We start from the raw sequence: 16,557 nt of genomic DNA on the forward strand, positions 1-16,557 counted from the left end.
GATGGCATGTACTATTTGGTTAAGAAAGTCAGGGAAAAACTTTATGATTAAGTCAATAGAGATGAGACTCTAATAAAGTGAAAGGATGAGTTATTTGGAAACATTAAGTGCTGAACTTCTCCAACAGATATATTCTTAGAGTGAAGAATGACAAAGAGGGCAATGTGGCTGGAGACCAGTGGGCATGGGGGAGATTGATAGAAGTTGATGTCATAAGAAATAGCATGGACCATGCCAGATACATTACTTTTATTTTGAGTGATGTGAGAAATCCTTTGTTTTTTGTACTTTTAGTAACTGTAAATCAAATTATGTCATCAAATCTGATTTATGTTTAAAGGGGTCTCTCTGACTTCTAGGCAGTGACTACACTGTGGTGGGTGGGTGGTACTTAGGCATGAACAAGGAAGGAACACCAATTAGGAGGCTATTATGTATTCCAGAGGAGAGAAGGTGATGGGTAAGGCTATGCTGGAGTGCTCAGAAATAGTAGATTTGTACAGATATATTAAAGAAGAGACTAAGAGGATTTGCTGTTGGATTGGACAAGAGCATGTGAGAGAAAGGACTCAAGAATGACTCAGTGGTTCTCAAGGAACTGGGTAAATTAGGGTGTCATTTACGGAGATAGAGAAAATTAGGAGAGATTATATGAGAGTTATTACAAATGTAAATTTGAACTCAAGAATCTTGAGATAACTTGAAATCCAGCCTCTGTATTGGAGGTAGAATATATACAAGTATGGAGTACAGAACTAGAAGTATCCATTTGAAAGGCATCAGTTTCAGGTGGTGATAAATGCAGGGGGATAGAGGAGATCTTCTAGAACAGATATTGGCAAATGTCATTACAAAAGACCTGAAGGTAAATATTTTAGGTTTAGTGACCACATGTGGTCTCAGCTGTTGCTGCTGCTCCTCTTCTTTTCACCTATTTCTCTTCATATTTATTCTCCTCCTTTTTCTTCCTCCTTTCCTCTTTATCCTTGCTACTTCCTACTGCCCCTTCTGCTTTTTCCCTCTAAAAAGATAAACATTCTTAGTTCTAGGAGCATTGCCTTGCAGTTATAGTTTGCATACTTCTTTTCTAGAGAGTGGTTGTTTGTGAGAAAAGTGGTCTTGGGACAATACACTTTTACAAGTAAATCCATTAAATCTCATCATTACAGGAGATTGAGAAGGAACAGTCTGAATGACATGAAAACCAGAGAGGTTGGTTTTGCAAGAGTCAAATAAGGGACAGTCTGCAATCTTTTTACTACCTTAAGTGGAAACTATGGATCATTGCACTAAACCTCTTACCACCTATTACTAGTCTATTCAGACTCCTGCTGTTGTTTTCCTTTCAAACCCACCTACTACATCTCTTCATTTTCTCATTTGTCACTTTTGCTACTTAAAACCAGAACTATGTGTCTGATTTTTCATTCCTGGCTTAAACCAACTCCTTAATGGTTTTTATTTTTAACCTAATCATCCAGTGTACTTTTACTACCCTGACAAAATTGCTTTTTTTTTTTAAATCTTTATTGTTGTATGTAGAATGTATTACAGATGTTCCTCATTTTTCCCCCATTGACCCTCTCCTCCCCACTCCCGCCTTTTCCCACACTATTGTCTGTGTCCATTGGTTATGCACATAAGTTCTTTGGTTTATTTCTTCCCACACCTCCAACCCCTTTCCCATTGAAGTTTGTCAGTCTAGCAATGAATTTGTACTTCTTAATCCCTTTACCTTTTTCACCCATTCCCCCATCCCCCCTCCCATCTGCCAACCAACAAAATGTTCTCTGTAATCTATGAGAATGTTTCTGTTCTACCTGTTCATTTTGTTTTTAGATTCCATTGCCGATAGATATGTATTCATTGCCATTTTGTTTGTTCATATATTTTATCTTTTTCTTCAAAAAGACCCTTCAGCATTTCATATAATAACAGTTTGGTGGTGATGAACTCCTTTAACTTTTTCTTGTCTGGGAAAGTCTTTATATGGCCATCAATTCTAAATGACAGCTTTGCAGGATAGAGTAATCTTGGTTGTAGGTTCTTGCCTTTCATCACTCTGAATATTTCTTGCCACACCCTTCTGGCCTGCAAAGTTTCTTTTGAGAAATCAGCTGACAGCCTTATGGGAACTCCCTTGTAGGTAACTAGCTGCCTTTCTCTTGCTGCTTTTAAGATTCTCTCTTTGTCTTGAACCTTTTGCATTTTGATGTTGATGTGTCTTGGTGTGGACCTCTTGGGGTTCATCTTATTTGGACTCTCTGTGCTTCCTGGACTTGTATGTCTGTTTTCTTCACCAAGTTAGGAAAGTTTTCTGCCATTATTGTTTCAAACAGGTTTTCAATTTCTTGTTCTCACTCTTCTCCTTCTGGCACCCCAAACATGTGAATGTTGGCACGCTTGCAGTTGTCCCAGAGGCTCATTACACTATCCTCATTTTTTTGGATTCTTTTTTCTTTTTGCTGTTCTGATTGGGCGTTTTTGCTTCCTTATATTCCAAATCGATGGTTTGCTTTTTGGATTTACGTACTCTACTATTGAATCTGTGTAAATATTCTTTATTTCAGTTAATGCCTCCTTCATTTCTGATTGTGCATCCATCATTTCTGACTGGTCCTTTATTATGCTCTTGAGGCCCTTAGTAAGTTCACTGAGGTTCTCACTAAGTTCATTGAGCATCCTTATAAGCAGAATTTTGAACTCAGCATCTGTTAGGTTGCTTATCTCCATTTCGCTTAGTTCTTTTCTTGGGGTTTTGTTCTGTTCTTTCATTTGGGACCTGTTTCTTTGTCTCCTCATTTTGGCTGCCTCTCTGTGTTTGTTTCAGTGTATTACTTAACGAGAGGTATGGGGCTAGCTGAGACCAGATGCTGCTTGTTTGAAAGAATTTAGGGAAAACCTGAAGCAAGATCCAAGACAGGCCAATCCTATGGTTAAGCAAGTGGCAGCAGCTTGGGTGGGCCTGAAAGTTGGGTGGGGCAGGGCCTCAGGGAGTCACCAGGGTGGGGCTACCAGTGTGAGCCAGGTTGCTGGAGTCCCAGATATGGCAACTGTCTGCTGCCCCAGGGAAAGGCTCAGGAAAGGAACAAAGGCCTCTGACAGCATGTCTGTCTCAGAGAAAGCCCCCTCTCCAGCCCTTGCTCCAGTGCCAAACAGCTCAGTTCTTCCCTGTATGTCTCTGGTGCCCCTCTAGCTGCCTCCCCTCCAAGCTTAGAGGGAGAGAGTCTGATAAGTCCGTGCGCGGGCCCTTTAAGGAGCTGCCTGGGGCTCCAGCTGCTTCAGCTTCCCTGAGCCTCAGTTCCTGCTGGTTTTTCCAGCCAGAATTATGGGGACTTCTCTTCCTGGCACTGGAACCCTGAGCGGAGCACCTGGTGTGGGACAAGGACCCCTCAGTCCTCAGGAAGGACCTTCCCAGCCGAGGTGTCCTCCTGATTTTTATCCGCCACACATGGGTGTGGGACCAGCCCGTCGTGCCTCCGCCTCTCCTACCAGTCTCGATGTGGCTGCTGTTTTAATTCCGTAGTTGTCGGACTTCCATTCAGCTTGATTTCAGGCAGTTTTGAATGACGGTTGTTCTGTAGTTTAGTTGTAACTTAGTTCTGTTTTGTCTGGTGTAAGTATTGCTACCCCAGCTTTTTGTTAGTTTCTATTTTCATGAAATATTTTTTTCCATCCCTTTACTTTCAATCTCTGTGTGTCTTTCAATTTGAAGTGTCTCTTGTAGATGGTATATGTAAGGGTCTGTTTTTGTTATCCATTCAGCTTCATTAGGTCTTTTGATTGGAGCATTTAATTCATTTGAATTTAAAGTAGTTGTTGATAGGTTGTGCATTTATTACCATTTTATTATTCATATCATTTTCTTCTTCTTAAAGAAGACCCTTTAACATTTTTTGGTTAAATATACTGGTTTGGTGGTGATGAACTTCTTTAGTCTTTCCTCGTCTTCTTTATCTGTCCTTCAATTCTAAATGATAGCTTTGCTGGGTAGAGTAATCTTGGTTGTAGGTCCTTACTTTTTATCACTTTGAATATTTCTTTCCTCTCCGTTCTGGCCCTAAAGTTTCTATTGAGAAATCAGCTGACAGTCTTTTGGGATCTCCCTTGTAGAAAACTAACTGCTTTTCTTTAGCTGCTTTTCAGAATCTCTCTTTTTCTTTAAACTCTGGTGTTTTAATTATGGTGTGTCTTGGTGTAGGCCTCTTTGGGTTCATCTTGTTTGGGACTCTCTGTGCTTCCTGGACTTGTATGTCTATTTTCTTCACCAGATTGGGGAAGTTTTCCGTCATTATTTTTCACAAGGTTTTCAATTTCTTGCTCTCTCTTCTTCTGGTACCCACATGGTGCGATTGTTCGTACATTGAAGTTGTCCCAAAGGCTCCTTGTACTATCTTTTTTATTTTTTTTATTTTTGCTGTTCTAATTGGGTGTTTCCTGCTTCCTTATCTTCCAGATCTCTGATTTGATCCTTTGCTTCATCTATTCTACTGTTGATTCTTTATAATGTATTCTTCATTTCAGTTAGTGTATTCTTTATTTCTGACTGGTTTCTTTTTTGTTTTCTAGTTCCATTTGTATGTATTCTATCTCAGTTCATCCACTCTTCCCCTACATTCATTGAGCATCCTTATAAACCATTGTCTTGAACTCTGTATCTAACAGGGGTGGGGAACCTTTTTTCTGCCAAGGGACATTTGGATATTTATATAATTTGCAAGCCATACATAATTATCAACTTAAAAATTACCCTGCCATATTTGGTCAGGCTAATTTGGTGAGATATGTGATGTTAACTGGTGTTGATTTAGTGGGTGTCATATGGCCTATGGGCCAGACATTCCCCACCCCTGACTAGATTGCTTGTTTCCATTTATTTAATTCTTTTTCTGGAGTTTTATTATGTTCTTTCATTTGGGATATGTTTCTTTCTCTCATCATTTTGGTTGCCTCCCTGTGTTTGTTTCTGTATGTTAGGTAGAGCTGCTACATCTCTTGGGCTTGTAGAGTGGCCTTACGTAGTAGGTATCCTGTAGGGCCCAGTAGCACAGCCTCCCTGATTACTGGAGCTGGACATTCCAGGTGTGTGCCCCACCCTGTGTGTGCTGTATACACCTTCCTGTTGTAGTTGAGCCTTGATTGCTATTGACCCTTCAGCTGGAGATTGGCTTCAAGGACCAGTTCCGACTACCATGGAGGATCGACTCTGACCCACAGAGGAAGACTTACTTCAGCAAGGCTCTGTGCCTCCTGAATTCCACCCTAGGATGTGTCCCTTATGGAAGAGGTGGTGTGGTGCTTTGATGTGGTCTGAAGCTATCCACTGGGTGCGCTGGCTCCTGGGGCCTCTCGGGTGGTGCTGGCCAAAGTCAGCTGCCACCTGTGCCTTGCCAGGGGCTACACAACATGAGCTACACAGAGATCTGCAGATGGCTGTTACTTGTGCTGTCTTGGAGGTGCCCAAGAGAGGCCAAGGTGGAAGGCCAGATACTGCTTCTTTGAGAATTTTAGGGAAGTCTGAGCATGAGCCAAGAGAGGCTATTTATATAGAAAAGCTACTGGAAACTAACAACTTGGGTTGGGTCCACAAGTTGGGTGGGGCAGGGTCTCGGGGAATCACCTGGGTGGAGCTAACAGTGTTAGCCAGATTGATGGAGACTCAGATATGCTGCCTGCCTGCAGTTTGTGGGGGTGGTCCCAGGAAAGGAACAAAGGCCTCTGCCAGCACTTCTCTCTGGGAAAAAGCTGCCCCTCCAGCTCTTGCCCAATGCCAGATAACTTAATTTCTCCCCATATGTCCCTGGTGCCCAGCATGGGAACTCAAGAGTGAGAGAGTCCAAGTAAGTCTATGTGCAGGCCCTTTAAGAGGAACACCTGGGACTCCAGTAGCATCCACCTCACTCAGCCGTAATTCAAACTGGGTTTTACTACCAGAATTTATGGGGACTTGTCTTCCTGGTACTGGAATTCTGGGCTAGGACACCTTGCTCCTCGGGGGAACCTCTGCATCCATGATACCACTCCTTTTTTACCCACTACACGTGGGTGTGGAACCAACCGGTTCCATATCTCTGCCCCTCCTATCATTCTCAGTGTGGCTTCTTTATATCCTTAAACTGGTATTGATTTGGGTTTAGGTTTTCTATTCAGCTAGATTTCAGGAGGTTCTGTATGATGATTGTTCTCTAGTTAAAACTTTAATGTGGTTGTCAGAGGAATTGAGTACCGCATTAACCTCTGCTGCTATCTTGACTGGAACCCCTTAAATGCTTTCTCTTTTATCTATAACTTTCAATCTGTTCAGTTTTCCTTTTCAGATACTTAGATTAATTAATATTGCACATATAAAGTATTTACACATTGCATGGTACACAGTAATGGCTATTGTTATTGTCTCACTTATTTTAAGTTAGAGCTCAATATTTTTTGCTGTAACTTAATATTCCTATTTGATGACCCTAACCCACTAGTGGCTATATCACCCAAAACTTAGACCTGATCATATGTCTGTTGCTGAGGGTTTCTTTCCTATTTCCTAAACAGAAGGCCCTTTCTTACTTTTCCTAATTCTGGTCTTTTAATAATTATTTTGTTGATTAACTATGGAGTCAAGTTTAGAAGAGGTCCTTCTTTTTCATCCATTCAGAAAGCATTCTGTAGTACTTTGACAAAATGCACATTCCTATATTGTCTTTGTGTATTATAGCTCATGAAGTATAGATTGGGAATAATTCATATGCATATTGCTTTTTAAGAATTATTAAGATTCTGTCTCCTCAATGAAGTTAGAGGAAATAGGATTTTGTTAACACCTGCCAAGACCCAGCCTTGTGGTCATGATACAAGGTGTGGCACTGACCAAGAGATTTTACATTACAGTGAATTATACAGACAGTAACTTCTAAAGGCAGCAGATGGAGACTGAAAATGATAGGGATGCTATAGGATTTGTTGATTTTGTTCTTTTATTTTATTTTTGTCATTTGTTGTTTTAAATGAAAGAAAGTAGCATTTCCTGAAGGATGTCCAAGTTCCAAGGATAGTCAGGGTGGAGTACAGCTAGTTAAGTGAAAGATGTGTTGTTGGGAATGAGCAATTTATAAGAGACCCAGATATTTTTAATGGATTTGTAGAATGGTGGCTTGAGCACTATATGTGAATCCAGTTGGTGTAAAGTTAGTTTTTTTTGTTTTGATTTGTTTTTGCCAGGATAATAACTATCATCTGTGGTCCTTGAAGCAATTGGGCTCAGGACTGTCATAGATTTTTTTTAACATGTTTTTTGTTGTTTTAACATTGTTGTATTAAGTAGCAACAATGAAATGTAGCCCCAAATTTTAAGATAGTGTCTACTTAAGGTATCAGAACCATATAGAGAAATGTGATCTTTATGAATATTACAGGTAAGTAAAATTCACAGATGAAGCTAGGTGTGAAAGCTGAAAACCTCAATATAAAAGATAAACCTAGAAATAAAGGCATACTTAAAAATCAACATTGCCTCAGAAACAGAATTATTTTGGGGAGAAGCCTGCCAGTTGAGGTAAAGAAACATATGACTTGATGATTGGGACAATTTCATTAACAGCTGTGAGAAAACAGAATGAACCTGATCCTTTTGCAGAGATGTCCTATTTCTCATCTGTGTCGTATACCCTGTTGAACATTTATAGTGTGGTGAATCACAGCTAGACAGAGAGTTGTAGTCTGGGGTAAAACAGTGTTCCTTAATACATGAGGAAATAGATGCTTTCAGAAATGTATTTTGATGTTGACATAAAACAGGGAGAGAAAGGAATGGCAACAAGCATATTAGTGAGGATCTTACCACAGTAACAAGCTGTGAGAAGGTAAGGACATAAACCATGATCTGTCTCTGCCAAACCAGATTCTCTCTCTAATATGTTTTCTGGTGTGTTTTCCTTAACAAATACAAAACTTCCCTTAAGAACTCATCCAGTTCTGAGTTTCTTGCTTTCTAAGTGAACATTTCTCAGAAAATCGCTACTGTTTGCTCACCATGTCTTCAGTTCATTTCACCTTTTCTAACTTGCCTCTCTTAAAGCATTTTTAAAGATAAATGATTTTTTTGTGACTTATATTAAAGAAAAATCTAGATCCTGGGTCATAGGACTATTCTTTTGGACCCAAGGAAGTTGATATCTTCAGAACTTTAGTTTGGTGTTGATGTGTAGAGCAGAGGCATGTACTCCAGTAGGAATCCTCCCCGGAACAGTCGTCCCTCGTTTATCGCGGTTAATCCGTTTCAGACTCTAGCGGTTGCACCTGGCGTAGAAGGATTCCTGGGGCGCTCGAATACATAGGCCTACAGTCCATATTTACAGTAATTTTAATTTTAATTGTAATACAGGGGCATATAATTGACTCAGACAACCGAGCATGTTCTGTATCATTTTCACTGTCTTAATCAACTTTGTAATCTGTATATGAGGAGACTAGGACTGAACTGTTCTCCCTCTACCTACAGGGTTCATCCTCTGAATGCCCTTGTCTGCTAATCTTCACTGTCACTTTATTCAGTGTTTAATGTCTCTTTTGGGCTCACCCCATTCTCTGAATGTCTCTGTTCCTGAATCAGCCAGTCCCTAGTTCTTTGTGCTTTGAATTTTATTTCCTTTTTTGTCTAGTTTTGAAGATTATATTTATAAAGTGTTAAATGTCATTGCCAGTTTCCTTTCCCTGCTTCCACTGCAGCATGTTATTTTCTGCTCAAACCAGAAAGGTAATGGAAATGCATATTTGGATTTAGTTCATACCAGTAAAGTGGGTCTAAGAGTAAGGATTTACTGTATAATAGCTTATTTGTATAAACATCCAATTCCATGAGAAATGTACTGAGATTCATAAAATGTGGTTATTTCTTTCATTTCTAGAAGACTGGAAAGTTGATGACCTAATAGAGAACAGCCAAGAATATCAAGATGAGCACTTTTGGCAATATGCTCTCAGCACCAATAAAGCATTAAGTATAAATGATGGTAACAGAGTAAGGAAAACTTTTGATCTGGGTACAGACTGTGTTCCTTCAAGAAATTTTTCATATAAGATATGTGCCTCGTGTGAAATGAGTTTGAAGAATATTTCAGGCTTAATTATTAGTAGAAAGAACTATTCTGGAACAAAGCCTGATAAGTTTAATTTATATGAGAAATTGCTCCTTGATATTAGACATGAGAAAATGCCTACTGGAGGGAAATCCTATAACTATAATCAAAAAAGGAATATCCTCAGCCATGGTCAGGATCTCACTCAGCCAATTTTCGACCAGCCTTTTGAGTATAATGAAAATGGACACGGCTTCCAAGAGGAGGCAGCCTTTTTCTCAAACAAGAGAGCTCAGATCGGAGAGACACTCTGTAAATATAATGAATGTCAGAGAACTTTCAGCCAAAGTGTAAAGCTCAGTTTATCTCAGAGAACTCGTTTGGAAAGGGAGCCATATGAATGCAGTATTTGTGGGAATTCCTTTTATATGGATTTAAGATTGGGACATCAGAGAGCTCTTACAGGGGAGAATCCCTATGAGTATAATGCATATGGGCAAATTTTCTGTGACAATTCAACTTTCATTATTCATCCGAGTACTTATGCGGGAAAGATTCCCCATGAATATAAAATAAGTCACAAAACGGGGAGGAAATCATCCCTCTTTAAACATCAGATAGTACATATGGGGGGAATACCTTATGAGCACAAGGAAAATGGAAATAATTTCAACAACAAGTCACACCTCACCCAACCTCGAAGAGCTCACTCAGGAGAAAAAAACTTCGAATGTGCTGATTGTGGGAAAACATTCTGGGAAAAGTCAAACCTCACTCAACATCAGAGAACACACACAGGAGAGAAACCCTATGAATGTGCTGAATGTGGGAAATCCTTTTGTCAGAAACCACACCTTACCAACCATCAACGAACACATACAGGAGAAAAGCCTTATGAATGTAAGCAATGTGGAAAAACATTCTGTGTGAAGTCAAATCTCACTGAACATCACAGAACACACACAGGAGAGAAACCCTATGAATGTAATGCATGTGGAAAGTCCTTCTGCCACAGGTCAGCACTAACTGTACATCAGAGAACGCACACAGGAGAGAAACCTTTCATATGTAATGAATGTGGGAAATCCTTCTGTGTGAAGTCAAACCTCATTGTGCATCAAAGAACTCACACAGGGGAGAAACCATATAAATGTAATGAGTGTGGGAAAACCTTTTGTGAGAAATCAGCTCTTACTAAGCATAATAGAACTCACACAGGGGAGAAACCCTATGAGTGTAATGGATGTGGGAAAACCTTTAGTCAGAGGTCAGTACTCACTAAACATCAGAGAATTCACACAAGGGTGAAAGCTCTTTCAACATCCTGAATATTCAGAAACCTTCATCCACCCTTTCAAATTTGTTATTCAGTTTTTAAAAATAAGATTAAACCCAAAGAATGTTACAAATTACTTCAAAGTTACATCTTATTGTACTTCAGATAATTAATATTTGAATAAAACCTTATAAATGCTTTAAATATGTGGAAGCTTTTAAGAAAATAATTTTGTCAGAAAATTTGTACTGAGGGGAAATTTAAGTAATATTGTAAAACTTCATAAATAGAATTTATGTTGACCAGTGTCATGGTCCAAATGTGATACCAAAATTTTATTGTAAATATAATGGGGTGATAGTTATACTGATATTCACAATGTAATCTGAATCTTAAAAAATGTCGAATGACAATAGCATTAAATGTTTATATGAAGAGTCCCTAATGTGTGCAGGCCTTATGTAAGTATTTTAATAAAACAGAAATTTGAGGTATGCTTGATTTGTATACTAGAGCCCAACATGCTTGTGAAGAGAAAGGATGAACACTTAGTTAAACAACTGTTGTGGTCTATATAATACTTCCCACACTAAATGTCACCAGTATCTTTGTAGGTTGACACATTTACAAATGTACCTGTAAATATATTTATATTCATATATAGTGGTGTGCTAGAGTAAGTTCATACTGGCTTGGAAGTACCGCTGATTGTTAAATTTTCAGGAATTTTATGAGCCAGTTGTTAAATACAGTCATTATTAAATCAAATTTTATACAGTTACAATTATATTTAAAACAAAGGTAATAAACACTCAATACGTCCTAATTATTTTATAACATTTTGCTATTTGTTCTTTAGGTTACTTTTATTATTGAGTCTGCATGGAGAAAATACTGTATAATGAATGGTGTGCTACTGCACATCTTCCAGCTCTACATTCAGTGCTGTCACATTGGTAACTTGGATTTAGTGGGAGTATTTACACCATGGAAATTGGCAAAGTCTACAAATTAGGGTTATTTTCTCAGAGAACCTATTGTCCAATATTTACCAGCACACCACTATGGATATAAGAAAATATATTTGGAAAAGTTAAAGTGAAAACCACATGCCCTTTCTCCTATTTTTTGACAAATACATGGCTGTGGTCATTATTGCTGAACTGCCTCTTCAATAAAGACAACATATGTTTCTTCTGTGAGGTTTTTAAATACCTCAGCATAATTTCTATTCTCAATACTAACTGTGTCTCTTTAGAGTATGGCTAGTATATGTTATTTTACAGCCACTCATCTACCTTTACCCTGACTTTTTTTGGCATTTATGAATGAGTACAGCCATTGCTGCTCAACTATTAAATCTATTAAAAAGCCAAACATTTTTTTTCTCTGTTTTTAAAGCTGCCTCTTGGTCAGTCAATACTGTAAATGCTGTGAATAATAATACTTACATAAATTCCATGAAGATTAACATCAGTTATAACAGTAATACTGCACTGTACAGATAAAAAAATAGTGGTAATGAAATGCCTCTTTCATACTCTTGGTATTTTGCTGTATCTATGTAGGCATGCTATATGTAACCTGAGCTGTATGTAAACCAGGAACTATGTATTTGTATTTTATATAATAGAGTGTCATATACTGTCTCTTTAGCCTTTGTCCTACTGTTTGCTATGCCTCCTTGCAACATATTAGCAGTTCCAAGGAACTCCACTTTTTTTTTTTCTGCCTTGCTGAAGCAAGGCCACCAAAAATTTTTTGGTTGCCTCCCACATGAAAAAAATGGGAGTGGGAGAGAACACTGGGACTCTACTTCTTTTTTGCTGGGCTCTGATTTGTCTTTGTTCATCCTTCCCCCCGATGATATAAGGGTAAATCCAGGTTAGTCTGAATTAATCATGGATGTGTTAATGATTTTGTTGGGTGGACATGTGAACAGTGAGATGTTTGAAAAATATTCTGCAGTGCTTCTGGGAAAAATCTCAGCAATAAAATATTGTCATGATGTAAGAAGACAAAAGAAAGATTATCTCTCTTTTAATGGACTTTTTCATGTTTGTATGTTATATCAAATTATAGTTTATGGCCCTAAAGGGCAGTAGCCTGAAGATAACATTACACAAGGAGATAAAACCCTGGTTTGGAGGTGACATCATTGGGATGTGCAACTCTATCTGGACCTGCTCTCCATGAGGACCTTATATTACTGTGAGGATAAAGGTTTCTTTTTTATTCTTAGGGCTGTTACTTATAGCTAAAGGTATTGCCCCTAATAGAGAAGAATTTGGGGAAGAATTATTTCTTTTGACTAATCAATATAGGGATGGGTCTTGTCTCAGCCGTGGTTCTAGTAAAAAACAGAATTCTAGACTTTAATGGCAGAATTACAGTGGTGTGGGCCAGAAATGAGGGCTATTGAAGCACCTAGAGACTAGCATCAACAGGAAGCCATTACCATTGTAAATCCTAAAGGGGCAAAGGATGAAAACTATTGTTTCAAAGGAGGGGCCACCATGTAGGAGATAATTATCACTACCAGAATTGTGACACCAAATTGCTAGCGCCTCCCTTTGGAGAACCCAAGCAGATGCCATCTGGCCAAGTGGGCACAGAGAAGATCTTAGTGGAGCTAATGGAGAATAAGCCGCACAGTGTTTTTAAATTCCTGTAACTTCCTTTGTAGAGGCTCAGTATTAGAAATTTATTCTACTAGTTGAAAGTTGTGTTTTTGCTTTGTTGTGTTTTTTTGTCATAAATAAATTTCTTTTGGAACTGAGAAAAGTGGCAGGTGTGTCTCTCCTTTAACACACGTGAAGCAGATATGTGTAATTGCATTATTAATATATCCATCTGTGATGTTTCTTTTTATTTAAAAATTTTTAAAAATATGTTTTTATTGATTTTTTTTAGAGAGAAACATCAATGTGAGAGAGAAACATCGACTGGCTGTCTCCTGCACAACCTCTACTGGGGTTCAACCCCAAAACCCAGGCTTATGTCTTGACCAGGAATCAAACTGGGACCTCACTCAATAGGATGACGCTCAGTCCACTGAGCCACACCAGCCAGGCTGTGGTGTTTCTTGTTACATGTAGTGTGAGGTAAGCAGCTCTCTAGTTTTCCAAATAAATATCCAGTTGTCCCTGCACTGTTTGATTAATTTGCCCTTTTTCTTATTGGCTTGATATGGCATACTTAATACAACTTTGCAGGACATTTGGACCTGTCTAAAACATCCACTGAGACATGGTCCTGTCCAAAATGTCTTTAGTATTTATTTGGCCCTGTACAAAACATCTATGGAGACATTTGGCCCATGATTTATTAAATAATATTATTTAACTTAAATTTTTATTTGTTATTTTTGTAATTTATGATGAATTTTGGATTTCACAATTATTTTTGTTTTTCCTCATGAACAATTGCTGTCAAGAATATATCAACCTGATTATGGGCTTTATATTTGTTAGATCTGTTAACAATTTTGGTTATACAAATTTGATTTTGTTGATAGCATTGTGAATTGGTACTGTATTTGAGTGTGACTACCAAGAGCCTGGGTGATATCTTGATTGCTTTGCTGTTTATCTTTAAATGCATTGAAGGATGATACACTACCATCAGCTTTGAAATTTGCTATGCCTGTCTTCCTGTGTTGTTAGTCCCATGATGGGCCTTCAGTACTCATCTGTATGAATTCCAAGTTTCTGATGGAAATCTTGAAGCTTCTGGTCTACTCCTCTGCCACATCTTCCACAGACATACCCTCAACATAGTCTATTAGGATCATCTAAATTTTTTTTCTGCATTCTCCACAGCGTACTTAATTTTATTTGTATCTTGCAAAGGCACCAGTGGAAGTCCAGACAACATGGATACAGTTATGGGAGTTTTCACTGACATTTACTTGTGTGTTAGACCCCAAAAAGATGTTCACTACAGTGGTTATGAAACCAGTATCCTTTTACTTGTACATTTGCATTTGGTAGTAGATCACATTTACATTTGCAATTATGAAATCTGTCATGCTCAATGAAGGGTTAGTGCGATTTCTTTCCTGTGCAAATATATCTGCAAGTGACTTCTTATCTTTGTTAGGACATGAATCAATGGCATAGTGTGAACCAGTCTTACAGCACACACAGGAAATAACGGTGTTGATGCTGTCTGGAAGGTGCCATCATTGAATAATGTACTGGTGCATAAATATTGAATATTGTCTAAAATTGTGTAAATAAGAATTCTTTCATCATTTTGAGCACCAGAATTGTGCATAAGTAGTGGGTCTCATCCTGGCCAGTTTGGCTAAGTGGTTAGAGCATTAGCCCATGGACCAGAGAGTCCCATGTTTAGTTCCTGCTAAGGGCACGTACCTTGGTTGCAGTTTGTCCCCACCCCAGTTGGGGTCGTGTGGGTGGTGACCAGTTGATGTGTCTCTCTCACATCAGTGTCTCTCTCTCTTACCCCCTCTCTCCCTCCTGCTCTATCTGAAGGTAAATGCAAATATATATATATATATATTTGGTTCTCTGGGTCTGGTCACTTTATATTTTTCTGTTTCAATTTCATGCAATGAAGTTGGATTTGGGAGTCGATGTCTGTTTTGATTTTTTTTTTTTTTTAGAGAGAGAAACATCGATGTGAGAGAGACACATCGACTGGTGGCCACCCACACAACCCCAACCAGGGCCAGGGCCAAAGTGCAACCGAGGTACGTGCCCTTAGCGGGAACCAAACCCGGGACTCTGGTCCACGGGCCAGTGCTCTAACTGCTGAGCAAAACCGGCCAGGGCAATTTTTTTTTTTTAAATCCTCACCTGAGGGTATTTTTCCATTTATCTTCAGATAGAGTGGGAGGAAGAGAGAGAGAGAGAGAAACATCAATGAGAGAGAGACACATCGACTGGTTGCCTCCCACATGACCCTGAACAGGGCCAGGGACTGAACTGCAACCTAGGTACGTGCCCTTGACCGGAATCGAACCTGAGACTTCTTGGTCCATGGGCTGATGCTGTACCATTGGTTCTCAACCTTCCTAATGCCACGACCCTTTAATACAGTTCCTCATGTTGTGGTGACCCCCAACCATAAAATTACTTTTGTTGCTACTTCATAAGTGTAATTTTGCTACTGTTACATCTTAGGCGACCCCTGTGAAAGGGTGATTCTACTCCCAAAAGGGTTTTGACCCACAGGTTGAGAACTGCTGCGAGTCAAACCGGCCAGGGCTGTTTTGAATTTACTTGCCTTTTTAATGAGCTTCTTTCTGGTAGCATTAACAGGATCTTTTTATCATGAATATCATGGAGAATTCTTCATAGTACCTGTGATGGTGTTATATTTGGTTCTTCTGTGTGTTTTAACTTTTTCAGGGTTTTCCTTACTTCGCCTTCAATACCAGCTTTCTGCTGATGTTTTTCTTTCCCATTGTGAATGTTATCTAAATCCTGATTGACTTGTTGTTCCTTGGGCATTGCAGACTCTTACCTTTGCAGCAGCAGTACTTTTTACAACTAACTATCTTTGTTAAAGGAATGGAAATGGCAACAAAAACCATTATAATGTAGCACTGGCTTTTCTTTATGTGAGTATAATATTTCTACCATATTGTATGGAGAATTTTCAAATAAAGATGCTATACTGCCAAGCAAAAAAAGATTTTTCTGTTCTTTTCTAGCTGGCCAGTGATTGCTGGTTTATTGGTAGGGGAAATCTAACTAATGTCTTAATGGATTTAACACCTGGTTTGGCCCCTCTGGATCAGTCAGTATGTAGGCAGCAGGCAAGGGCATGGTGATCCATGCTATTCGTAAGTGTGGGAGTCACACGTACTGAAACCTCTCCAAATAGCGCAGACTCTTGCAGTCTGGTGCAGTAATACCTTTGTAGGACATTAATTCAAGGGAAGCATCAGACATTAATGCTGGGCAGTGGGATAGCTGTAGGGGGGTTAATTGGATGTCCAGTATTATCCCCATGACAGCTATTATACCTGACTGCCCTGTGGTAGGAGAGCCACACCCATTTTCCGTCCTGAACAAGCTAGATGCTCCTTTGGGCTAAGCTCCTCCTTTTTACACTCTGCAGTTATTGAACAACATAGCCATACCCAAGCAAATGCCCAGTGACATATTAATGGCTCCATGCATCACGAGATCCTTTCCATGACTTGTCATCGTCTATGCATTTCTCTAATTGTAAGATTCTTCCTCA

At 39.0% G+C, this 16,557-nt stretch overlaps 1 protein-coding gene across 5 annotated transcripts in view; it reads left to right on the forward strand.

Annotated features, from left to right (window-relative positions):
- The window catches only part of ZNF248 (zinc finger protein 248), a 43,407-nt gene extending 29,755 nt beyond the window's left edge, over positions 1-13,652 (forward strand). For 4 of the 5 annotated variants that reach the window (XM_036265597.1, XM_036265599.1, XM_036265598.1 and 1 more), the window contains one exon: positions 8,895-13,652. In XM_036265597.1, the coding sequence (XP_036121490.1) occupies positions 8,895-10,393 (1,499 nt within the window). In that variant the 3' untranslated portion in view covers positions 10,394-13,652. The remainder of the gene's footprint in view (positions 1-8,894) is intronic. The other variant, XM_036265596.1, reaches the window with a different exon arrangement.
- Positions 13,653-16,557: the final 2,905 nt, after the last annotated feature.

This window comes from Molossus molossus, unplaced genomic scaffold, assembly GCF_014108415.1.
Source record: "Molossus molossus isolate mMolMol1 unplaced genomic scaffold, mMolMol1.p scaffold_m16_p_17, whole genome shotgun sequence".
In the NCBI taxonomy this organism is placed as follows: Eukaryota; Metazoa; Chordata; class Mammalia; order Chiroptera; family Molossidae; genus Molossus; species Molossus molossus.